Source organism: Herpailurus yagouaroundi, unplaced genomic scaffold, assembly GCF_014898765.1.
Source record: "Herpailurus yagouaroundi ecotype Mexico unplaced genomic scaffold, PumYag 142, whole genome shotgun sequence".
NCBI lineage: Eukaryota > Metazoa > Chordata > Mammalia > Carnivora > Felidae > Herpailurus > Herpailurus yagouaroundi.
The window spans coordinates 60,044,864-60,065,656 of record NW_024412397.1 but is presented as its reverse complement, the minus strand read 5'-3'; the positions used below and the strand labels follow the sequence as shown (position 1 = coordinate 60,065,656).

The window sequence follows — 20,793 nt, the reverse complement described above, 5'->3', positions numbered from 1 at the left end:
GATACCCACTATCCATCCACTTTCAAGAATAAACTAAATTGGGAATTTTACCTTGTTTTTTTTTTCTTGATCTCTTTCCATCTCTTACACAAAATTTTACCCTAATACAATTTTTTACACTTGAAAGTTTCATTGATAATCACATTTCTTGCATCAAAAATATGTATACAAAGAGAAATGGAAAATTTTAATTTCCTGCGGCCAGAAAACTAAAATTTTTTTTGTTTCAGCTATTATTATTCCATTATTATCATTAATACTCATTTGGTCAGCCAAAATAAATCACACATTATGGTAAACACTTGGTAAACAAAATTTTATTGAATGGGCAAATGAAATGGATGGAGCTTTTGAAAAGCTACGTATTCATGAGTGAATGTAATTTGTTGCTAGAATGAGACAATATTTAGCATTGATCTCTATTTTTTATTTTAAGACCTATGTGCACTGAGAAGTTTTGTTGACATAAATAAGTTGATGGAAAGGATTTTAACAGGGTCGCTGATTTCCTTAATTTCGTCCAACTCATATGGTAAAATGTTTTAAATTATATTTTTAATGATCTATCAGCCTTTCAAGTTTTTTGAAAGCAAAGGATTGAAAAATGCCTGACTTGTAAAAGTATTTGTTACAGTCTTTAGAGAGTTGATCTCTTAACACTTTCAGCATTATCTCAGTGGGTCCCTTTGTTTGACAGTGGAGGTTTTTTCCAGCCTTGGGGCAGTGTAACACAGTGGCCTTGGAGTTGAGAGATATCTCTTTCCTTGTCCAGTGGGAGTGTGGGAGATTGTAAAAGGGAAAGCCTTAGGATCTAAACCACTAGGCATATTTTTGCAAGAAGTACTCGTAGAAGTTGGGGTCTGGAATATCCCTTAAAGTCATCCGTCTGATTTATTCCCAGGAAGATCTTTGTGTCCCTCGTGAGGTTCAAATGCCCTGGTTTACTCCCAGCAAAAAGCATCAGAGCCTCTGAATTAGGGTGTTGGGAACTGGGAGGTGGGAATACAGGATGCTTTGTAAAAGTAGAATTTATAGTTCTTAGAAACTGATTAGATAATGGGAGCCAGAAAGTTACTGTTAAAAAGGTAACTGAAGACTTCATGTTTGAGAACTCAAGGTTACTGGGGAGAAAGTCATGAGGAAGAGCTGGTTTTTATAAGATTTGTTTGGACAGTTTAAATTGTCAGAACAAATGTGACATTGAGGTGGAGATTCTATGAAGTACTTGCAAATATGGATCTGGGGGTCATGGCAGGAGAACTCTGGAGGTAATCTGCATTGTAAGTAATGAAGGAGATTTTCAAGGGGAGGAGGGGTGTGTGTGTGTGCGTGTGTGTGTAAAATATGAGGAAAAAATTAGAAGGAAACTCCCTCTGTAAAGAAATCAGAAAGAAGCAAGCAAGAACAGTCTAGAAAGGTAGAAAAATACTCAGCATTGTGTACTTCCTGAGAACCCAAGAAAAGAGAATTTAAGAGGAGGGTGTTGGGATATGGAGTCAGCCTTGTCAAGTGCTATAGAGAAGTAAGACAATAAATCTGAGAAGGGCCCTCTAATTTTGTCAAGTTATTGCCGATCTTTAACACAGGGGTCACGAGAGTGAAAGAGAAATAGGACGGATTATTTTTCTTGGGGTGAAGACTGTAAAGGGAACTACCTCTTGAAGAAGTTTGACAGAGTCATGTTAGAGAATAGCAGGCTTAAATTCTAGAATCAGTGTGTTAGGAAAAAACCCACCTAGTCAGAATTGTTCTTAATTACCTTTATATTGCACATAAAGTATGGTATACATGGCCTCACTCTCCCTCCACCACTGTAATGTTACTGTTTCTGTAGTGAGTCCTAAATGAGGTCGTTGGTGTTTAAAGGCAGTGTTGTTGGAAAAATATATCCAGACAGCAGTAGTGAGATGCTACATTTTGAGAAGCATGCAAGGACAGCTGAAGGACTTTTATGTCTTCTCATGCTCTTTTTTTTTTTAATTTAGAAAATTTTTAATGTTTATTTTTGAGAGAGCACGAGCCGAGGGAGGGACAGAGACACAAACACAGAATCCGAAGCAGGCTCTAGGCTCTGAGCTGTCAGCACAGAGCCCAGCGCAGGGCTCAGATTCACTAGCTGTGAGATCATGACCTGAGCCGAGGTGGGACGCTTAACTGACTGAGCCACCCAGGCGCCCTGTCTTCTCCTGCCCTTAAGCATAGATGTGGTTGTAGAGTAGAATGGTTGTCAGGTGCACTATTCAAACTTCTCCCTTGCTTTTGTCCTCCTGGCTGGTGGTACTGCTTCCTCTGACACGGTGCTATAGAGTTCATCAAATACATGTATGATCGTAAAGGAGGAAAGGAAGTTGATTTTTTGAGGGTAGTTCTGGGAACATCTTCTGAGAGAATTTGAGATTTAAGAATAGCACATTCAAAATTCTTATTGAGTGAGCCTGAAATTAGCATGAGGTTATAGTATGTCTGAGCATTGTTAGCAAGGAATAGAAAGGAGGTTTGCTTGTGGTATTCATGCAGGTACAACCAGGATTGTCTCCACTGAATTAGAATGTACTCTTGAAGGGGACTAGGGCTTCTCTGTATCCTTCTCTCCTCTGCTCCAAAAGCTGAGAGTGTCAGGTAATTGGAAGATGAGTAATGTGACACCTGGGCTTCCAGGTGTGTGAAGGCAAAGGGTCTTTTGATTTGGAAAAGACAGCATGATCTTTGCTTCTTAACTTTAAAAAATGATGATTTGGGGGCACTTGGGTGGCTCAGTCGGTTAAGCTTCCAACTCTTGATTGCGGCTCAGGTCATGATCTCACAGTCTGTGAGTTCAGGCCCCGCATCTGGCTCTGCACTAACAGTGCAGAGCCTGTTTGGGATTCTGTTATCCTCTCTCTCTGCCCCTCCCCTGCTCACTGTCTCTCTCAAAATAAATAAATGCACGTTTAAAAAAAATGGTTTTGATTAATAATAATTTTAGTAAGGTCTTAGTAGAGCACAATTGAGTGAGTATATATGCTGCCTGGAATTGTCTGTTGCTCAAAGGAGGTGTACTGCTGTTGAATTTAACTAAGTTGTTGCTTAGCAAATTTTTTTTTTTAATTTTTTTTTCAACGTTTTTTATTTATTTTTGGGACAGAGAGAGACAGAGCATGAACGGGGGAGGGGCAGAGAGAGAGGGAGACACAGAATCGGAAACAGGCTCCAGGCTCCGAGCCATCAGCCCAGAGCCTGACGCGGGGCTCGAACTCACGGACCGCGAGATCGTGACCTGGCTGAAGTCGGACGCTTAACCGACTGCGCCACCACGGCGCCCCTTAGCAAATTTTAAATGCCATTCCTAATTATAGGGTGGTAATGTGGTTTATTTAGCCAGGTAAGAGGATTTTGCAAAATGTAGTAATGTTACTTTTTAAAAATTAGATGGCTAAGTTGATTTTGATTGGCCACATTCCTCTGCTGTTCCTGCCTCACTTCTGTATAAACCTTGTGTCCCACCTGTACTAATAGTTTTCCTTTACTTCCTCATTGTCTTCAGATTTCTTTGCTTAGAATGGCCTCTTCCTGCCCTCTGTCCTGCTTGGCAAAGTCCAGTATACCTTCCAAGAATTGCTTGACTTTTGGAAGCCTTCTTATATTCACTCACCAGGGCAGATTAGACATATAATAATGAACAACATATAATAGTTAACAGCATATTTTGTATGCTTACGCCATGTATCTTTTCTTAGTGTATATATGTAGACACATATAGATACCTGCACATATTTATACATGCATACTACATGCATACACTTTTTGTCTAATGTTTGTATCTGTGTTTCTTGTTGAGTGCCTGGCACTTACAGTATATGTGCTGCCCTCTTACTGGTTGACGTGGATGACAACATTTAAAAACACATGGAAACCACATTGAGACTCACTGTATCTAGAAAGAAACCTACATGCAGGTGGGACAGAACGTTTACCTTATTTGCCTGACACCATATCATACTTTGTACACATTATCTTTGAATGTGTGTCTTAAAAAGTCTTGGCCTTTATTTAAGTCGCGTTATTTTATAGATGAGGAAGCAGACCCAAATTAATTAGGTATTTGTGTAAGTCCACATAGAGAGTTCATAAGTAGCAAAACATGACATTTGAACCCAGATCTGTCTTACTTTAAAGAGCCTTTGCCCTTTTCATACTACTTTGCTGTAACTATGTAGGGGTTAAATTAATCACCTTAAAAAATGGGTCCAACGTTTATGTTTTAGACATTCTTTTCCTTAAATTTAAAACAGCTGAAAATGGAACATTGCTTTCTCTGGTGTAGGGAGCTGAGAAAGTATGGAAATTTGGGGAGGTCAGATAATTTGAAGAAGCATTTCAGAGTGATCATTGTTTTTATATGCTTTTTGGTAAATTTGAAATTTCAAATAACATGGAAAGATGACATGGGTTTTTTTACTTCATCAGTGGAGGAGACTAAGTTTTTAAAGCTATGAAACCCTAAAGGGCTGTTGCTGTCATAGTGAATTTCTGTAAACTTTAGTTATCTAGAAAGAAAACCCTCAGGTGGGGTATGGAGGCATGAAATGTCTCTCTTCATCCACAGTAATATTCCTTGTCTTTGTCTGTTTTGTCTAAGAATATCACCACTCCAGCTTTCTTATCTTACTATTTCATGTTTTGTCTTTAAAAAAAAAAAAAAAATCCTTGGGGCACCCGGGTGGTTCAGTTGGTTAAGCATCCAGCTCTCGGTTTTGGGTCAGGTCATGTTCTCACAATTTCGTGGGTTCAAGCCCTGCGTTGGGCTCTGTGCTGACAGTGCAGAGCCTGCTTGGGATTCTCTCTTTGTCTCTCCCCCAGGTGTACTCTGTATCAAAATAAATAATAAAAAAATAAAAATTCCTTTTCAATCTCTTAGTTGAAATTTTGCCGTTAAAGCTATGTCTATGGTGGACATTCGTAATTGGGTGTTACTTTTTTTTAATTGGGAATCTCTGCTTTTAAATGTTTAGTCCACTTATATGTAATGTAATTATTGGTCTGATTGTGTTTAGGTCTGCTTTTTTCTTTTTCTTTTTCTTTGTTTTCAATTTATTTTTTTCTACTAGGGATAGCATGTGCATGCCCATGTGCACACGTGTGTGCAGTAGGGGCAGAGAGAGAGGGGGAAAAAAAATCTTAAGCAGTCTCTGTGATCAGTGTAGAGCCTGATGCGGGGCTTGATCTCATGACCCTGATTCATGACCTGAACCCAAATCAAGAGTCCACACTTAACTGACTGAACCACCCAGGTACCCTTGGGTCTGCTTTTTTCTTTTTGTCTCTTTTTTTTCTTTCTTTTTTTTTTTTTTTTCATGTTGCTTTTTTCCTGACTTTCTTTGGGGTTGATGATACTTTTTTTGTATTGCATTTTAATTCCCCTATTGGCTTTCTAGCTATGCTGCTTTCTTACACGTTTTTGAGATTACTCCTAAGGACTATAATTTGTCTTTAATTTATCATACTCTGTTTAAAGTTAGTGTTGTACTTTGCATAAACTATAGAATCCTTGTAGCAGTACAGCTACATTTTACTCTATGTTGTCTGTTTTATCAGAGGATATTATTTACTGTACCATCACTCAGGGTATATGCTGTAGGATTTTTTTCATTTGTGGTAAGCGTTTTTTTTTATTGATTATTTTTGTGTTTTTCTTTTGTATAACCTGTGGTAGGTGTTTGCAGGATGACTGGGTAAGATCTAAGCGTGCAGTCTGTAACTGTGGTAACCAATCCTTGTGGCCTCCATAATGATGCTTTCCAGAGCTTTATTGGTCCAGTCAAGAATTGATGAAGAAATCTTGAATTCAGAAAGGACGATTCAGGCCAGAATGATTCCACAGATATTGGCAGGAGGCAGCAGTAATGGGAAATAGAAATGAAGCTTTGTCACCATTGCCTATGCCAGAGTGGAACACCTCCTTTTGTAGACAATTGTCAACCACGATAGAGTGGTGACAGAAGTTGAAGGAAAATAGATTTTGTTGCCCTCTGAGAATATAGTTCTCAAATACGGTAGTTCAATAATCTGCATTTGAGTTGGTAGGAATATTTATTAAAATGGGTGCTCCTGGGCCGCACTCCGAGCCTACATAATCAGTATTTGAATGTGTGACCTGGGAGTGTGCATTCAGAGATAAGTGCGCCAGGCTTGTCTTAAACACAGCAGTGTTCGATGGTTGCCCCTCTAGGCTTTGTAAGGACTAGAGTCAGTGTTATTAATGTTTATCTTTAAGATTGACAAGTGTGAGGCTGATGAAACAGTTTGGTCATAGTCATAGAATTCTAGAGCCTGCATAAAGGCGCTTTTGAGGCCATGCTAGCTCAACAGACGTGTGTGAGAAAGGAGAAAACAGAGGCCAAGTGAGAGCGACTGAGCAGTTTTTACAACTTTCTGATTCAAAATAAATAAGGTACTTTGCTGTGAGTTGTAGATCAGCACAACCTGTATAAAACTTTCCTGCACTATGTAAGCAATTATTTCCATGTTAGGTGTTATTTTCAATCCATTTGGAAAATCTCTGTCTTTTAATTGGGTTGTTGAGACTATTTGTGTTCAGCGTGATAATTGACATGGTTGGGTTTACATCTCTCATCTTGCTATTTCTCATCTGTTTGTCCTATCTCTTATTTTATCCTCTTTTTCTTCCTTTTGGATTGAGTGTTTTTTATGATTCCATTTTATGGCGTTTATTGGCTTACTAGCTGTATAACTTTTGGTGGGGTTGTTTTTGATGTTTAATGGTTGCTGTAGAGTTTATAATTAGTATACATCTTTAATTTACTACTGTCTGACTTCAAATAATACATATCTCTTCATATACAGTGTAAGAATGTTAGGAAGGTGGACTTTGCCTCTTTCCTGCCTTTGTGCTATTATAGTCATACATTTTACTTCTATATGTGTTAGAAATCCCACAGTACTTTTTAAAAACTTTTATTTAAATTCTGGTTAGCATACAGTGTGAAATTAGTTTCAGGTGTACAATATAATGATTCAGCAATTCTGTACATTACTCAGTGCTCACCACAAGTACACTTCTTAATCCCCATCACCCATTTCACCCATCCCCCCACCCCCCTCCCCTCTGGTAACTATTGTTTGTTCTCTATAGTTAAGAGTCCCCACAGTATGTTTTTTATCTTTTTATTTTGCAACACATATTTTTACTTTAAACAGTTATCTTTCAAAGAGATTTTTAAATATGAAAAGTCTTTAGTATTTACCCTCCTATTTACCATTTCTGGCGCTCTTTAGTCCTTTGTGTAGGTCTGGATTTCCAATTGGTACAATTTTCTTTTGCTTGAAAGACTTACTTTAATATTTCTTATAGTGCAGGTTTGCCGGTGATGATGTCTGTCAGCTTTTGTGTGTCTGAAAAGGTCTATTGTACCTTTGTATTTGAAAGATACGAATTTCAAAGATATTTTAAAGATGCTTATTTACTGGGTATAGAGTTTTAGTTAGACTTTTTTTTCTTCTTCCTCTTTTAGCACTTTAAAGATTACTGTCTCCTGGCTTTTATTGTGATGAGAAGTCTGCTGTAATTCTTATCTTTGTTTATAAGGGGAATTTTTCTCTGACTGCATTACAGAATTAAGAGTATCCGTGTTTGACATTTTATTTATTTACAAGTTGTTAGTGTTCTGATTGAACATGTGAGTTCTCCGTTATCACCCCATGCTGTTTCTGAAGCCTCTGACCGCCATGTTTCTAGAGACAACTAGACCTATCTGTAGGAAAAGGAGAGGAAGCATCCTTCAGTTATTCATGGCTTCCGAGTTGATGTAAGAGTCACTTGTGACCCTTTATACCACTCCAGAAACATTAAAGGCAGTTTTATTTAAGCTCTTCAGACAGGCAAGGGATACTTTTTAGTTTCAAAGTGTTATAAGGAGTATTTCTGATGTCTCTGATAGTTGGTGTGGATGACTACAGCTCAGAGTCTGATGTGATTATTATACCTTCAGCCCTGGACTTTGTCTCACAAGATGAAATGTTGACGCCACTGGGGAGACTGGACAAGTATGCTGCAAGTGAGAACGTATTTAACAGGTACATGCATATTCTTTTCATTATGGAAGTGGAAGGAGGGTTTTCCTACATTAATTTCAGTAAGGAAAATACATACAGTTTTTTAGTTTAAAGTTGTATTGTTAACGTGCAGTCTCAGTCACCATGTTTTATTAATAATCACAGCCACAGCTTTTTTTATAATTGTTTACTCTTTAATCCTAGTAACTGTGTGGCACTCTTTCTTTGCTTTTTGGCCAAAACAAAAAATACCATTACTTTTTTGCTATTAGGCATAATTTTGATGATTGTGTAAAGCGATTACTGAGGGGAGTATATTCTTCTTTGAGCAGGTGATGTTGTATACCTACTGTGTGCCAGGTGATGTTCAAGGGGATTGGGACACACTTCCTAATGCATTGTTTCTCCAATGGTGGTCCCCAGATCACCTGTATCAGACTTTTCTGATAAGTCTTTGCTTAAATTTTTGAGTATAGATGTGTAAAACTCATTTAGTAAAAATGTGTGAAGGTCATCTGTATAATGAAGAGTGTGTGTATTTTCCCATTGTTTGATAATTGAAGATCACGCTTGAAATTTTATAGAATTTTCAGTGACCTTAGAAATTTGTTACATCAGTTAAAGATGAAAAATATTTTGGTAACTATTCTCTCTCATCTTGGTAAAATAAAATCCATAGTGGCATTTGTCACTTAGGAAATCAGTGACTTAATTTATGTTATAAAATGTATAAAAAATTTTCTTTATAACTATATAGATTCTACACTTTGAAATTCTAAAATTCCACTAAATGCTATATTATTTTCTTTTTCTGTTAGACAAATGGTGGCCCGGAGTTTGCTGGACACGTTGAGGGAAGTCTGTGATGATGAAAGAGATTGCATTGCTGTTTTGGAAAGAATTAGCAGATTAGCTGACGATTCAGGTATATTTTTAATGCAGAGAAAGGTTTCTTTTACCAAATTTGAGTTTTTAAAAACTATTGAAAAAACTTAGTGTGATATGAGACTTCTTTAAAAGATTTCCTAAGTAAATTCCCAACTGTGTCAGTAACAAGAAAATCCTGTTCCTAAGATTCATACATTTTATAGTTGGTCTCTGTTTAGTTTAATTTTGGAAATTTCTCATCAGAAAAATCTAAAAATACTGTTTTGCATCATGTATGTTAATTGTAGGATTACTAAAAACGTAAAAATAATTTTGAATAAGTTTTAAAAAGAGACAGAGTGGGCTGTAAACTTTTTGAGGCAAATATAAAATGCTTCCTTTTTGTATGCTTTCTCACTTGCAAAAAAATGTCAGTTACACGTGGTAAAGCTAAACATTTTTGTCTCCAAAGCAAAGCTAGAACGGTCTGCTTAAGAAAGAGGTAAACCTGATTTGAGGCTTGGAATATGGTTATATTAAGTTTCTTTAAAATATTTTTTCTTGTGAAATATGTATAACATGCAATTTACCATTTTAACATAATCTTAAGTCATAAGCGTGTTTTCATTTTAGAAAGATTCAAAAGTAAATAATTTTTTTTCTTTAGCCTATTATCTCTTTATTAAAATGTGTTATTTTTCGCTTTCTAACAAACTTTTTGTCATGTCAGCAGTCTCATTTTTTAATTTTTAGATGAGCCTGTCTTTTGGTGAGCAGTTTGTTTTGTAGGAATATGTTTTACTATTTACGTAAGCATTAAGTAATTTTTATTTTCCTATAGGGTAGAAAAAATATTTGTAAGTTCATCTTTTTCATTACGATGTTCTTTGTATGTACTTGCTTATGTGTATGCTTGTGCCAGAATGGTTTTAGGAGAGTCTCATCCATTATAATTTTTCCTTATAATTTTAACTGGTCAGAAATAGAACGATTTGACTTAAAAGTTTGGCTCATCCCATTGTGGTTTTTTTCCTTCTTAGTAGAAATACATATTCCTTATGGAGGAATTTTTGTTTATTTTCTTTTACCTGTTTGCCACCTATAGTGCTGGTTTTTATTAATATATATGTATATACAGTTGACCCTTCAACAGCATGGGTTTGAACTGTGTACAGGTCCAGTTTTACAGATTTTTTTCAGTGAGTACAGTACTATAAGTTCATTTTCCTTATGATTTGCTTAATATTTTCTTTTCTCTAGCTAACTTTATTGTAAGAATACAGTATTCAATACATATAATATAGAAATTATGTGTTAATCAACTGTTTGTTATTGGTAAGGCTTCCAGTCAATAGGAGGCGATTAGTAGTCAGGTTTTTGGGGAGTCAAAAGATGCATGTGGATCTTCTGCACAAAGGACGTCAGTCCCTCAGCCCCCTAGTTGTTCAAGGGTAAACTTTATGTAAAAAAACATTTTTTTTTTTTTTTTTTTGATGTTTAGGGACACAGTGCAAGCAGGGGAGGGGCAGAGAGACGCATACAGAATCTGAAGCAGGCTCCAGGCTATGAGCTGTCAGCACGGAGCCCGACGCGGGGTTCAAAACTCACAAACTATGAGATCATGACCTGAACTGAAGTCAGATGCTTAACCGACTAAGCCACCCAGGTGCTAGATTTTAAAAATACATTCTTGGGGCGACTGGGTAGCTCAGTCGGTTAAGTGTCTGGCTCTTGGTTTCAGCTCAGGTTATGATCTCACAGTTTGTGAGTTTGAGCACCACATCGGGCTCTGAGCTGACAGCATGGAGCCTGCTTGGGATTCTTTCTCTCCCTGTCTCTCTGCCCCTTCCCAACTTGCTCACTCTCAAAGTCAATAAATAAACTTAAACGATATATATATTCTCAAGTTGTTAAGTTCACGGTAAATATCTCTATTGACATTTATATATTTTATTCAGTAAACATAATACAGTGTGCAGTCCTATGCCAGAATCTAGGATAAATGCTAGAGCAGTTACTAAGGTGAATAAGAATTTCTGTCATCAAATTAACAGTTTGATGAATGCAGCTAACTCCTAAACAATAAATTATAATGGAGAGGATTAGCACTGGCTTCAGAATGTTAGTGACGTTGAGTTGGATTTAGTAGAATGATGAAGTACGAAGAAGGGAAGGAGCATACTCAGGAGAAGAGAAGACAAGACCGGTTTAGAGGTTTAAGGAGTTCAAGATAGTGGCCCATTTGCCCAACAGGTAGGTTACTGAGTCTACAGTTTAAAGTAATGAGGCTGTTCAGTAAGGTAGTTGGGGTCTGGATTGTAAGGATTTATACTGTATGCCGTACTAGAGAGTTTGTGTTTTTGTGATTTAGAATGATAATGTACCAGTGTGGACTGACTTGGTGAAAAACATGGGCAACAGGAACACTTGTTGGGAGGGACTCTGTTACTTTAATATTGAATGAAACTTACTACAAAAAGTCACGGACTATAAATTTTCAGCCACATGAAGTAAAGCAAAATGAAGCTATGTAATTGGTACTCAGCTCAAGAAATAGAACTAGCGTCCCAGAAACCATTTCAGGGCACCCCCCCATTTCTGTCCTGTTCTTGTTCCCCAAGGAAATCAATATCTTGACCACTAAGTATATAGGTTGGTTTGCCTCTCTGAACTTTATATGGAATCATACTAAATATGTTCTTTTGTGTCTAGCTGCTTCATACTTCTGAAGCTTGTTATGTTGTTGGGATGTAACTGTATTTATGGATTTTTTAAATTGAACCAGAAAAGAGTTGGATGAAAGATGTACCAATGAGGGTAAAAAAAAAATTAGTAAGTTAGTAGTAAGTCTAACCAAGCATTTGCTATATAAAATCATAAAAATCTATACTTCAGAGGGGAAAAAAAGTCAAGATCAAAGTTGATAAGGATAAGGCAGACAGAAGATTTAAAGGTTCTAAGCCCCTTGTTTGCTTAGGAGAATGGAATCTATGCATTAATTTTACAACTGTATATTTTTCAGTAGTCCTTTAAATTTTTTTTTTTTTTCAACGTTTATTTATTTTTGGGACAGAGAGAGACAGAGCATGAACGGGGGAGGGGCAGAGAGAGAGGGAGACACAGAATCGGAAACAGGCTCCAGGCTCCGAGCCATCAGCCCAGAGCCCGACGCGGGGCTCGAACTCCCGGACCGCGAGATCGTGACCTGGCTGAAGTCGGACGCTTAACCGACTGCGCCACCCAGGCGCCCCTATTTTTCAGTAGTCCTTAACTGGATGTCATGATCAGCCCAGCCCACCAAGTTAGAGACTTTAGGCTCAACTCCCTTCTCCTTCACTCCCTTCAACCATCGCAGTAGCTCTGAAATCCCTCCCCAGCCCTTCAGTTTCTCCCAGACAGCTCACAGTGGGTTCATTTCTCAGCTCCGTTTTGGTCTGTTGCCTAAGAAGGCTTTGAAGAAAGAAAACGTACTGATTTCATTCTCAACTAAAACTGTAACTTGTGTCCTTCATGTACTTCAAAAATACATGTAACTATTAGGTCAGTTAGCAAATTCAGGGTTAATGAGGAAAAGGAGAGGCCTAGGTCTTTTTTTTTTTTTTTTTAAACTAATTTTTTATTTTTCAAAGCAGAAGCACTATTTTTGTTCAATTATGGTCTAACTTCAAATGGCACAGCCCTGTAATAGAAATTCCACATACTGGTTTGTTGATAAGATTCTTAGCTTTGTAAAATGCTAGTACATTTTCTGCTGATACTTTCATTAATTTCTATTTGTTGAAGTCAGAAATTTCCTCTGGCCCCATGCATGCATATTTATCTTAAAGTAACTTTAATAATATAATCATTAATAGGTGCCAAAGTTCTAACAGAGTCTAATATGGTGAATTGTATTGATAATCCATCATGTCTATGTATGTCTTAGTCATTTGCATTTCTTCTATGAATTACTTGTCTGTATCCTTATTTTCTTTCTTGTATTCATTTGAACAGTGGATTCTTGGTTTATAGTTATTAATACTTTGTTATGTGTGTATTTTCTCCCAGGCTGGTTTGCCTTTTAACTGAGTATGGGACCTGTTGTCTGTATTGAAGGCTTTATAAAATGGAATTAGTTGGTCTCTTGGTTGGTTTGGGGGTTTTCTTTGCCTTTGAAGGCCTTCCTGCCTCAAGGTGAAACATTTTTTTAAAATGTTGTCTTTTAGTGCTTTTGATCTTAAAAAAATAAATAAAGTTTGTAACTTTAATTCACTTAGAGTTTAAGCTGTGTAGTATAGGAATCACCCTTTTTTCCTCACATAACTAGCTGATTCTCTGCCATTACTCTTAGACACTTCCCTTTTGAAACCAGAGATTTGAAATGCTGTATTTGTCACACGTAAATGTACTCTATTTACTTGGGTCTCTTCAGGTTTTTGGTTTTTTTTTTTTTTTTCCCCTCTAACTGTATTGGTCTTCTTTAATGGTGATTTACCATTTTAGTCATAATTTTAACTATAAATTCTCCAGGCAGTGATTAAATTTATTAGGAACCAGTCCTTATGGCTTGTCCTAAGAGGCTCTTAAATAGTTGAGTTTATAGATAATCTATATTTTGTTGATGTGAATATTGGATACTTAACCCCTAGCATATGTGGCACAATGTAGGTGATGGATGAATTCAGTCATGATAGGAAATGATTGCATACTCAGTGTGTTGTATGAAAATAGAAGTGTGGGATGGGAGTCGGGTCTTCTTTCACTCGTGTGTTGACCTGCCTAGGATTGTGAAAAGGATCCCAGAGTCAGAGAACATTTTGTAAGCCCTTTGAATGCTGAGGATGGAAGTCCAGAGCTTTCCTAGTCTTAAGCCCATGCATAGATTTTGTTACTGTGGGAGAATGTGTTTGCTCATATTTCTATTATTTCAATAGAGCCAACTGTGAGAGCAGAGCTGATGGAACAGGTGCCTCACATTGCATTGTTTTGTCAAGAAAACCGGCCTTCAATCCCATATGCTTTTTCCAAATACTTACTACCTATTGTGGTTAGATATCTCGCAGATCAGAATAATCAGGTAAGAGTGCCATTTATGTGTTCTTAATGGAAATTTGTGTAGTATGACGTATGTAGAATGGCCTACCCTAGGGGGTCTCATTTGAATTTTTTTTCCTCCTCCACTCATCATTCCATTTTTTGAGATGACCGTTTGTCTTAGACAAGATACATTGAGAGTGTTGCAAATCTAGGGAGTCTCCTTAATGCATTAGAGACAGTGTCATTTGCTGCATTCTCCCTCGGTACCCTCATGGGTGTCCCTCAGAAAGTTTGCTGATTTGTGAGTCACCATTTGTCATATCACAGTCTGCAGGGGTTCTGTGTTTGCAACAGTTGGAGAACATAGCCGTCAGTTTTTATTTGCAACGTTTTGCCACTTACGGATCCCTTTGGAATGAAAAGTTTTCCGTTTTGTGAAAATCAAGTGATAGAGTTTTGTTGTGTCTGTACTTTGTTAACACTACTGATTTTTTTTCATAGGTAAGAAAAACAAGTCAGGCAGCTTTGCTGGCTCTGCTGGAGCAGGAGTTAATTGAGCGATTTGATGTGGAGACCAAAGTGTGCCCTGTCCTCATAGAGCTCACTGCCCCAGATAGCAACGATGATGTGAAAACAGAAGCTGTGGCTGTAAGTAGAAGGCATTTTTTTCTGTTTAGGTAAAAATAAGTCACTATATTGACAAATAATAATGGCTCAAATATTACACTGCATTCTGTGCTATGGAGTTTATACATATTAAGTATCAAAGTAACCACAGGTCATTAGAAAGGGCTAGAAAGGAACATAGGCATACAAAAAAGGTCTGTGTTCTTTGGGCCCCATATTATGCTTTGTACCTGTGAATTAGAGGGCTCTATCACTGTGCTCTGAGGAAGCAGATATGCAGCAAGAGAGTAAGAAGTAACTATAAATTCATTATTATGGAAAAATAAGATGGGAGAAATAATCAGTGTAGTTAAGACAAAAACACAGCCCTGTATTGGGTGAAGAAACATTTGTGAAACTCTAGTTGCTGCCATTGAACACTTTCTGAGCACTGTGTAAACACAGAAGAAAAAAAAAAAATCTTACCTCCTGCCCTTGACAGTCTGGTCTTTCAGAAAAGAATAGTCAGGTGAGTAGTTTTATGATATATGTGATACAAATTGTGATTATAAGAAAAATGCACAGATTAAATCATTATGTGCATAACAAAGTCAGGTATAATAAGTCCATCTAAAAATTCAAATCTCTTTGGGTAGTGAGAGTTTACTGTTTAAATCTAAAATAATATAATTGCACTTTTGTTGATGTAAAAAAAATTATACCAAAATTGTATTGTGTTTCTGGATCATTAGAAGAATGAATTAGGTCATCTCTCTAGTCCCGTTTCCTTTGGAAATTTCTTGATTCCATTATTTTAGACACACTGTATAAGTGAATAATAAATTTAGGCACTTTTCAGTAATACCATTTGTATTGAAATGAAATTCACATAATAAAAAACTGCCTTTTATTTTTCATTTTTTTTATTTTTTATTTTTTTTTATTTTATTTTTATTTTTATTTTTATTTTTATTTTTTTTTTTAATTTTTTTTTTCAACGTTTTTTATTTATTTTTGGGACAGAGAGAAACAGAGCATGAACGGGGGAGGGGCAGAGAGAGGGAGACACAGCATCGGAAACAGGCTCCAGGCTCCGAGCCATCAGCCCAGAGCCCGACGCGGGGCTCGAACTCACGGAGCGCGAGATCGTGACCTGGCTGAAGTCGGACGCTTAACCGACTGCGCCACCCAGGCGCCCCTTATTTTTTATTTTTTTAATGTATTTTTGAGAGAGAGAGACAGAGTGCAAGTGGGGGAGGGGCGGGGGGGGGAGGTGGAGGAGACATGGAATCCGAAGCAGGCCGCAGGCTCCAAGCTGTCAGTGCAGAGCCCGACATATGGGGCTCAAACTCATGAACCGTGAGATCATGACCTGAGCCGAAGTCAAACACTTAACTGACTGAGCCACCCAGGCGCCCCCAAAAACCGCTTTTTAAAGCACACAGTTAAGTTAGCATTTAGTACATCCACAGTGTTGTACAACCAGCACCTCTGTCAAATCCCAAACATAGGTTTTATTTTATTTTGTTTTGCTTAATTTCACAAGTTCCTCAGTAAAGGAAATCAGTTTTTGGGGAACTCAGAGTTTAACTTGCTCTTTTATTTTTATTAGATTTAACAATAATGAAACATGGTAACTAGTAAAAAGACTGTATTTAGCAGTAGTATGAAACCCAGAATTCTTTTACTGGTCGGTTTATTTAGTCATGTTTTGCATTCCCTGGTCCTAATAATTGTTTTCTGTCTTGGGAATAATTCTTTCTGATGAATTTAATTATGCTACATCAGTGATACAGTATAACTTTGGATCTTTAGAATTTGAAAATGCTTAGAAATAGTAGGGAGTCAAAAAACAAAACTGGTTTTGGGATTTGGGAGATTTCAGATGTTATCTCCAGTTCTGAGGATGCTGGGATTTTGATGGGGATAGTGTTGAATCTGTAGATCAATTTAGGGATAGTTGCCCACCTAAAAATCCGTGAGCATGTAGGTCTCTCCATTTATTTAGGTCTTTTATGTATCTCATTAGTGTTCTGTAGTTTTGGGTAAACAGAACGTATGTAATTTGTTGAACTGTGTTTCTTAACATTGTTGTCAGTGATACTGCTGTTAAATGTTTTCAGTTCGTTGCTAATTTATAGAAATACATTTGATTTTTATGTTCTGACATAAGTGCTGTAAACTTCCTAAGTACACTTATTTGTCTGGTGGCCTCTTTGTAGATTCCTTGGGGTTTTCTAGCTAGACAGTCCTGCCGTGTGTGAATGGAGTTTTCTTTCTTTGCAATCTCTATTCCATTTACTTCTAATCCTATTTGTATGGCTAGGAGTAGATGTAATAGATAAATAATAATAGGCCATCAGATTTCTTTCTGTACTAACTGGGAGAGTGGGGAAGGGGGATTTATTTCAATAACATTGGGCAGGTTTTCAAACATAGTTCATTCTCACTTTGCCTGGTACTGCGTTAACTGAAACTGTGCGTTGGAACCGTGTCCTTGTCTTCCTTGGAACCAAGGCAGTTCTCTTACGCACAAGTTTCTGTTAAAACGGTACTTTGCAAGGTAATGACTGCCTCCAAATAAGTCTTAGTAGCACAAATATGCTAAATCCACATTCTTCGTATGGATAATCTTTCCCGTTGAACAGTTACCACTCATTTTCTTACTGGGAAAATGTAGAGGATTCTGCTTTTAAATTATCAGGCAAAATGATTAATAAGATTGAAACTATAGATGAAAATGAAATTTTTCAGATTCTCTCTGGGTTTACTGTGCATTTAGTAATTATTAATTGATTTTATTGGCGGTAGTATCTATTTTTCTGTCTTCAACTTGGATAAATAAGATGAATGTTTTTTGTGATGTTTGCGGTGTGATGCCATATCCTATTTTATATTTCCTGAAGTATATACTTTTAACAAGTTAGCAAACTTAACTGGAAAAGTCTTAACTTGAAGATATTTTCAGTGTGCTTTTGTTCTTATCCATTTTAGATAATGTGCAAAATGGCTCCCATGGTTGGGAAGGACATTACAGAGCGTCTTATCCTCCCTAGGTTTTGTGAGATGTGCTGTGATTGCAGAATGTTTCATGTTCGAAAGGTATTTTTTAGGCATTTTGTTTGTTTAAGAACATGTGGTTTTAGTGGTTACTGTATTGATATGTGAAACATAGAAGATTATTTTTAAAGCAGTGTATTTGTAATATTTTGAAATGTCAGTGATGCTTTTGTTGGCAGGTCTGTGCTGCCAATTTTGGAGATATTTGCAGCGTGGTTGGCCAGCAAGCTACTGAGGAGATGTTGGTAAGTATTGCAGAAATAAAGGGGTAAATAAAGGAGCAAGCAATACGGTACAGAGTGACACGTGAATTTGCAGTGCATACATTCACCCCACATTTTATGAACACAATTCCGTGAACGTAAACCAGAAAGATAATATGACCTTGAGAGTTTAAATTTCTGTAATCTGGGCCCTTGAATTGCGTTTAGATGATGTTTTGTTAAAACTGAATGTACGTGATTGCGTAAGAACCATTGATTTGTTTTTACCTCTCCCATTTTCTATTAAACAAATCAGTTCTTTCTTTATTCAAACAAGTCTGTAATTTAACTGCAACTCTCAAGTATTTCAGTGACAAATTAAACCTACAGCTTGTTATTTTTAAATGGTGAGTACATGGGATATATACATGCTTAAAGTAGAAGTTAACATACTTGAAGAGCTTCTGAAGCCATCTGTTAGGCAAAACAGTTTAGGTACAAGCTTTTGAATAACATTTAACCTTTATTTGTTGGGTTTGCTCTTCCATAGTCAACATTGTTGTGAATTAGGTGTGATTTATTTAAAATTACTGAGTGTTAATGCTACATGGTTTTTCTAAATTGTTATAGGAAAATCTAATATTTTAAAAACAGAAAATGAAATAAAAGTAACCACTGAAACCTGGTTTGTCTGCCTAACAAAACCCTATCCTTGCATAGCTGCCCAGGTTTTTCCAGCTTTGTTCTGACAATGTGTGGGGAGTCCGGAAGGCTTGTGCTGAATGCTTCATGGCGGTTTCCTGCGCAACATGTCAAGAGATCCGGCGGACTAAATTGTCAGCACTGTTTATTAATTTGATCAGTGATCCTTCACGTTGGGTAGGGCTTTGTCTAATTATCATTTTTGGAAAATAATACATTTTACATAAAACATGGTTTTGATTTCATAATTTAAGAAACAATTTATTCAGAGTATGTTATTGTTAATACTTTTAGGAATAGGCAATAAGTAAACTACTGTATTACTTTTGTTTATTAAACTGGGCAGAACTTCGGTACAGATGTAAATCATGTTCATTCTATTGATATGTTGTGGTATATTGATTTTCAGATGTTAACTGACTTTCAGTAAGTCTTACCTGGTCATAGTGTAATAATTCTTACTGTGTTGCTGGATTCAGTTTGCTACTATTTTGTTAGGGGTTTTCATAGTTTTGTAAAAGATAATGGTCTGTAGCTTCCTTGTGATGGCTTTTTGTTTGTTTTCTTTTGTTTGTTAACACAGTAATGCCTCAGAACAAGTTTAGGAAGTACTCCCTCCTCTTCTATGTTTTGGGAGAATTTTCGAAGAATTGGTGTTCTCTTTTAAATGTTGAGTAGAAATAAGTGATGCGATCTCAGTTTTAACTTTTCTTTGTGTGCGGTTTTTTTGTTTTGTTTTGATTTTGGGTTTTTTTTTTACTACTTGCTCGTTACAGGGCTATTCAGTTTATTTTCACTTGTTAAAGAGTTACTCAGATGATTTCTTCTTGGGTCAGAATTGATAGTTTGTCTAGGAATTCGTCTGTTTCACGTAAGTGCTCTAATTTGCTGGTATATGATCCATAGTATTTACTTCATAATCTTTGTATTTCTCTAACATTAGTAGTAATATCCCTTCTTTTTGACTCTAGTAATTTGAGTCCTGTCTCTTTGTTTCTGCTAAAGGTTTTTCTGTTTTCTTCAGCCTTTTACAACTTTGGCTTCACTGATTTTCTCTAAATTTCTGTCCTTTATTTCATTAACTTCCACTCTAATCTTTATTATACCCTCTCTTCTGCTTGCTTTTGCTCTTCTTTTTCCAGTGTCTTGAGGTAGAAGATTAAGTTATCAATTTGAAATCATTCTTTTTTCTTTGAATTACCATCCAGGGTAACTGGCTTTCAACCTGAAGAGCTTCCTTTCATATTTACCATAATGTAAATATGGTAGCAGTAAATTCTCAATTTCTGTTCATTCGGGAATATCTTTATTTTGCCTTCGTTTTTGAAAGATAGCTTTGTTGGGTATAGGATTCTTGGCTAACGGGGTTTTTGTTTGCGCACGTTGAATACGTTGTCCCCACTGCCTTCTGGTCTGTCTCTCCTGTTTTTGCCAGGAAATTAGTGTTTATTGGGGTTCCCTTGTAAATGATATGTCACTTTCCTTTTGCTGCTTTCAAGATTTTCTTCTTGTTTTGACTCCTGGCATTTTTACTACGATGTATTTATAGATCTCCATTGGTTCATCCTACTTTGTTGAGCTTCTTTGTTGTGTACGTTACTGATTTTTAATAAATTTGGGATGTTTTAAGCCATCATTTCTCCAAATACTGTCTTTTCCGACCTTCTGGTATTCCTATTGTACATATGTTGGTACACTTTATGTCCCACATTTTCTGAGATTCTGTTCATTTTTCCTCATTTTCTTCTTTCTGTTCTTCATCTTGCCTAATCTATAATGATGCACCTTGTGTTCACTGATTCTTTTTTTCTACCAGTTCAGATCTATTTAAGTTTATGTGGTGTTTTTATTTCAGTTGTTGTACTTTTCAACTCTAGAATTTCCATCTGATTCTCTTCATGAACCTGCATTTGATAGGACACTGTCCTCATACCTTGCTTTACTTCCTTAATCCTGCTTTCATTCTGTTCTGTCAATAATTTATACTGGTCACTTTGAAGTTTTTTTCTAAGTCCAACATCTTACTGTTCCCACACATAATTTCTGTTCCCTAACTTTTCCCCCAGTGTATGGATCATACTTTTTTGTTCCTTTTCATGCCTTTTATTTATTTATTTTTGAAACTGGTCATTTTAGGTAACACAGCAAATTTGGGGACTGGTACCCCTCTCTGGGGCTTGTTATGATGACCTACTTATTTGCTTAGTGACTGGCAGGAATGCTTTAGTGGACTCTTACTCCCCCTCCAGGAGGCGCAGCCCTGGGCATGCCCACAGCCACCCTGGGA

General features: G+C 36.8%; 1 protein-coding gene across 2 annotated transcripts in view; it reads left to right on the top strand.

The window, feature by feature from the left end:
* Positions 1–428: 428 nt before the first annotated feature.
* Positions 429–20,793, top strand: part of PPP4R1 (protein phosphatase 4 regulatory subunit 1) — a 51,741-nt gene continuing 31,376 nt past the window's right edge. The window contains exons 1-8 of one of the 2 annotated variants that reach the window (XM_040479405.1): positions 429–532; positions 7,989–8,073; positions 8,871–8,977; positions 13,833–13,975; positions 14,437–14,583; positions 17,536–17,643; positions 17,781–17,846; positions 18,525–18,683. In XM_040479405.1, coding sequence (XP_040335339.1) covers positions 478–532; positions 7,989–8,073; positions 8,871–8,977; positions 13,833–13,975; positions 14,437–14,583; positions 17,536–17,643; positions 17,781–17,846; positions 18,525–18,683 — 870 coding nt within the window. In that variant the 5' untranslated portion in view covers positions 429–477. Of the gene's footprint in view, positions 533–7,937; positions 8,074–8,870; positions 8,978–13,832; positions 13,976–14,436; positions 14,584–17,535; positions 17,644–17,780; positions 17,847–18,524; positions 18,684–20,793 lie in introns of both variants that reach the window. The other variant, XM_040479404.1, reaches the window with a different exon arrangement.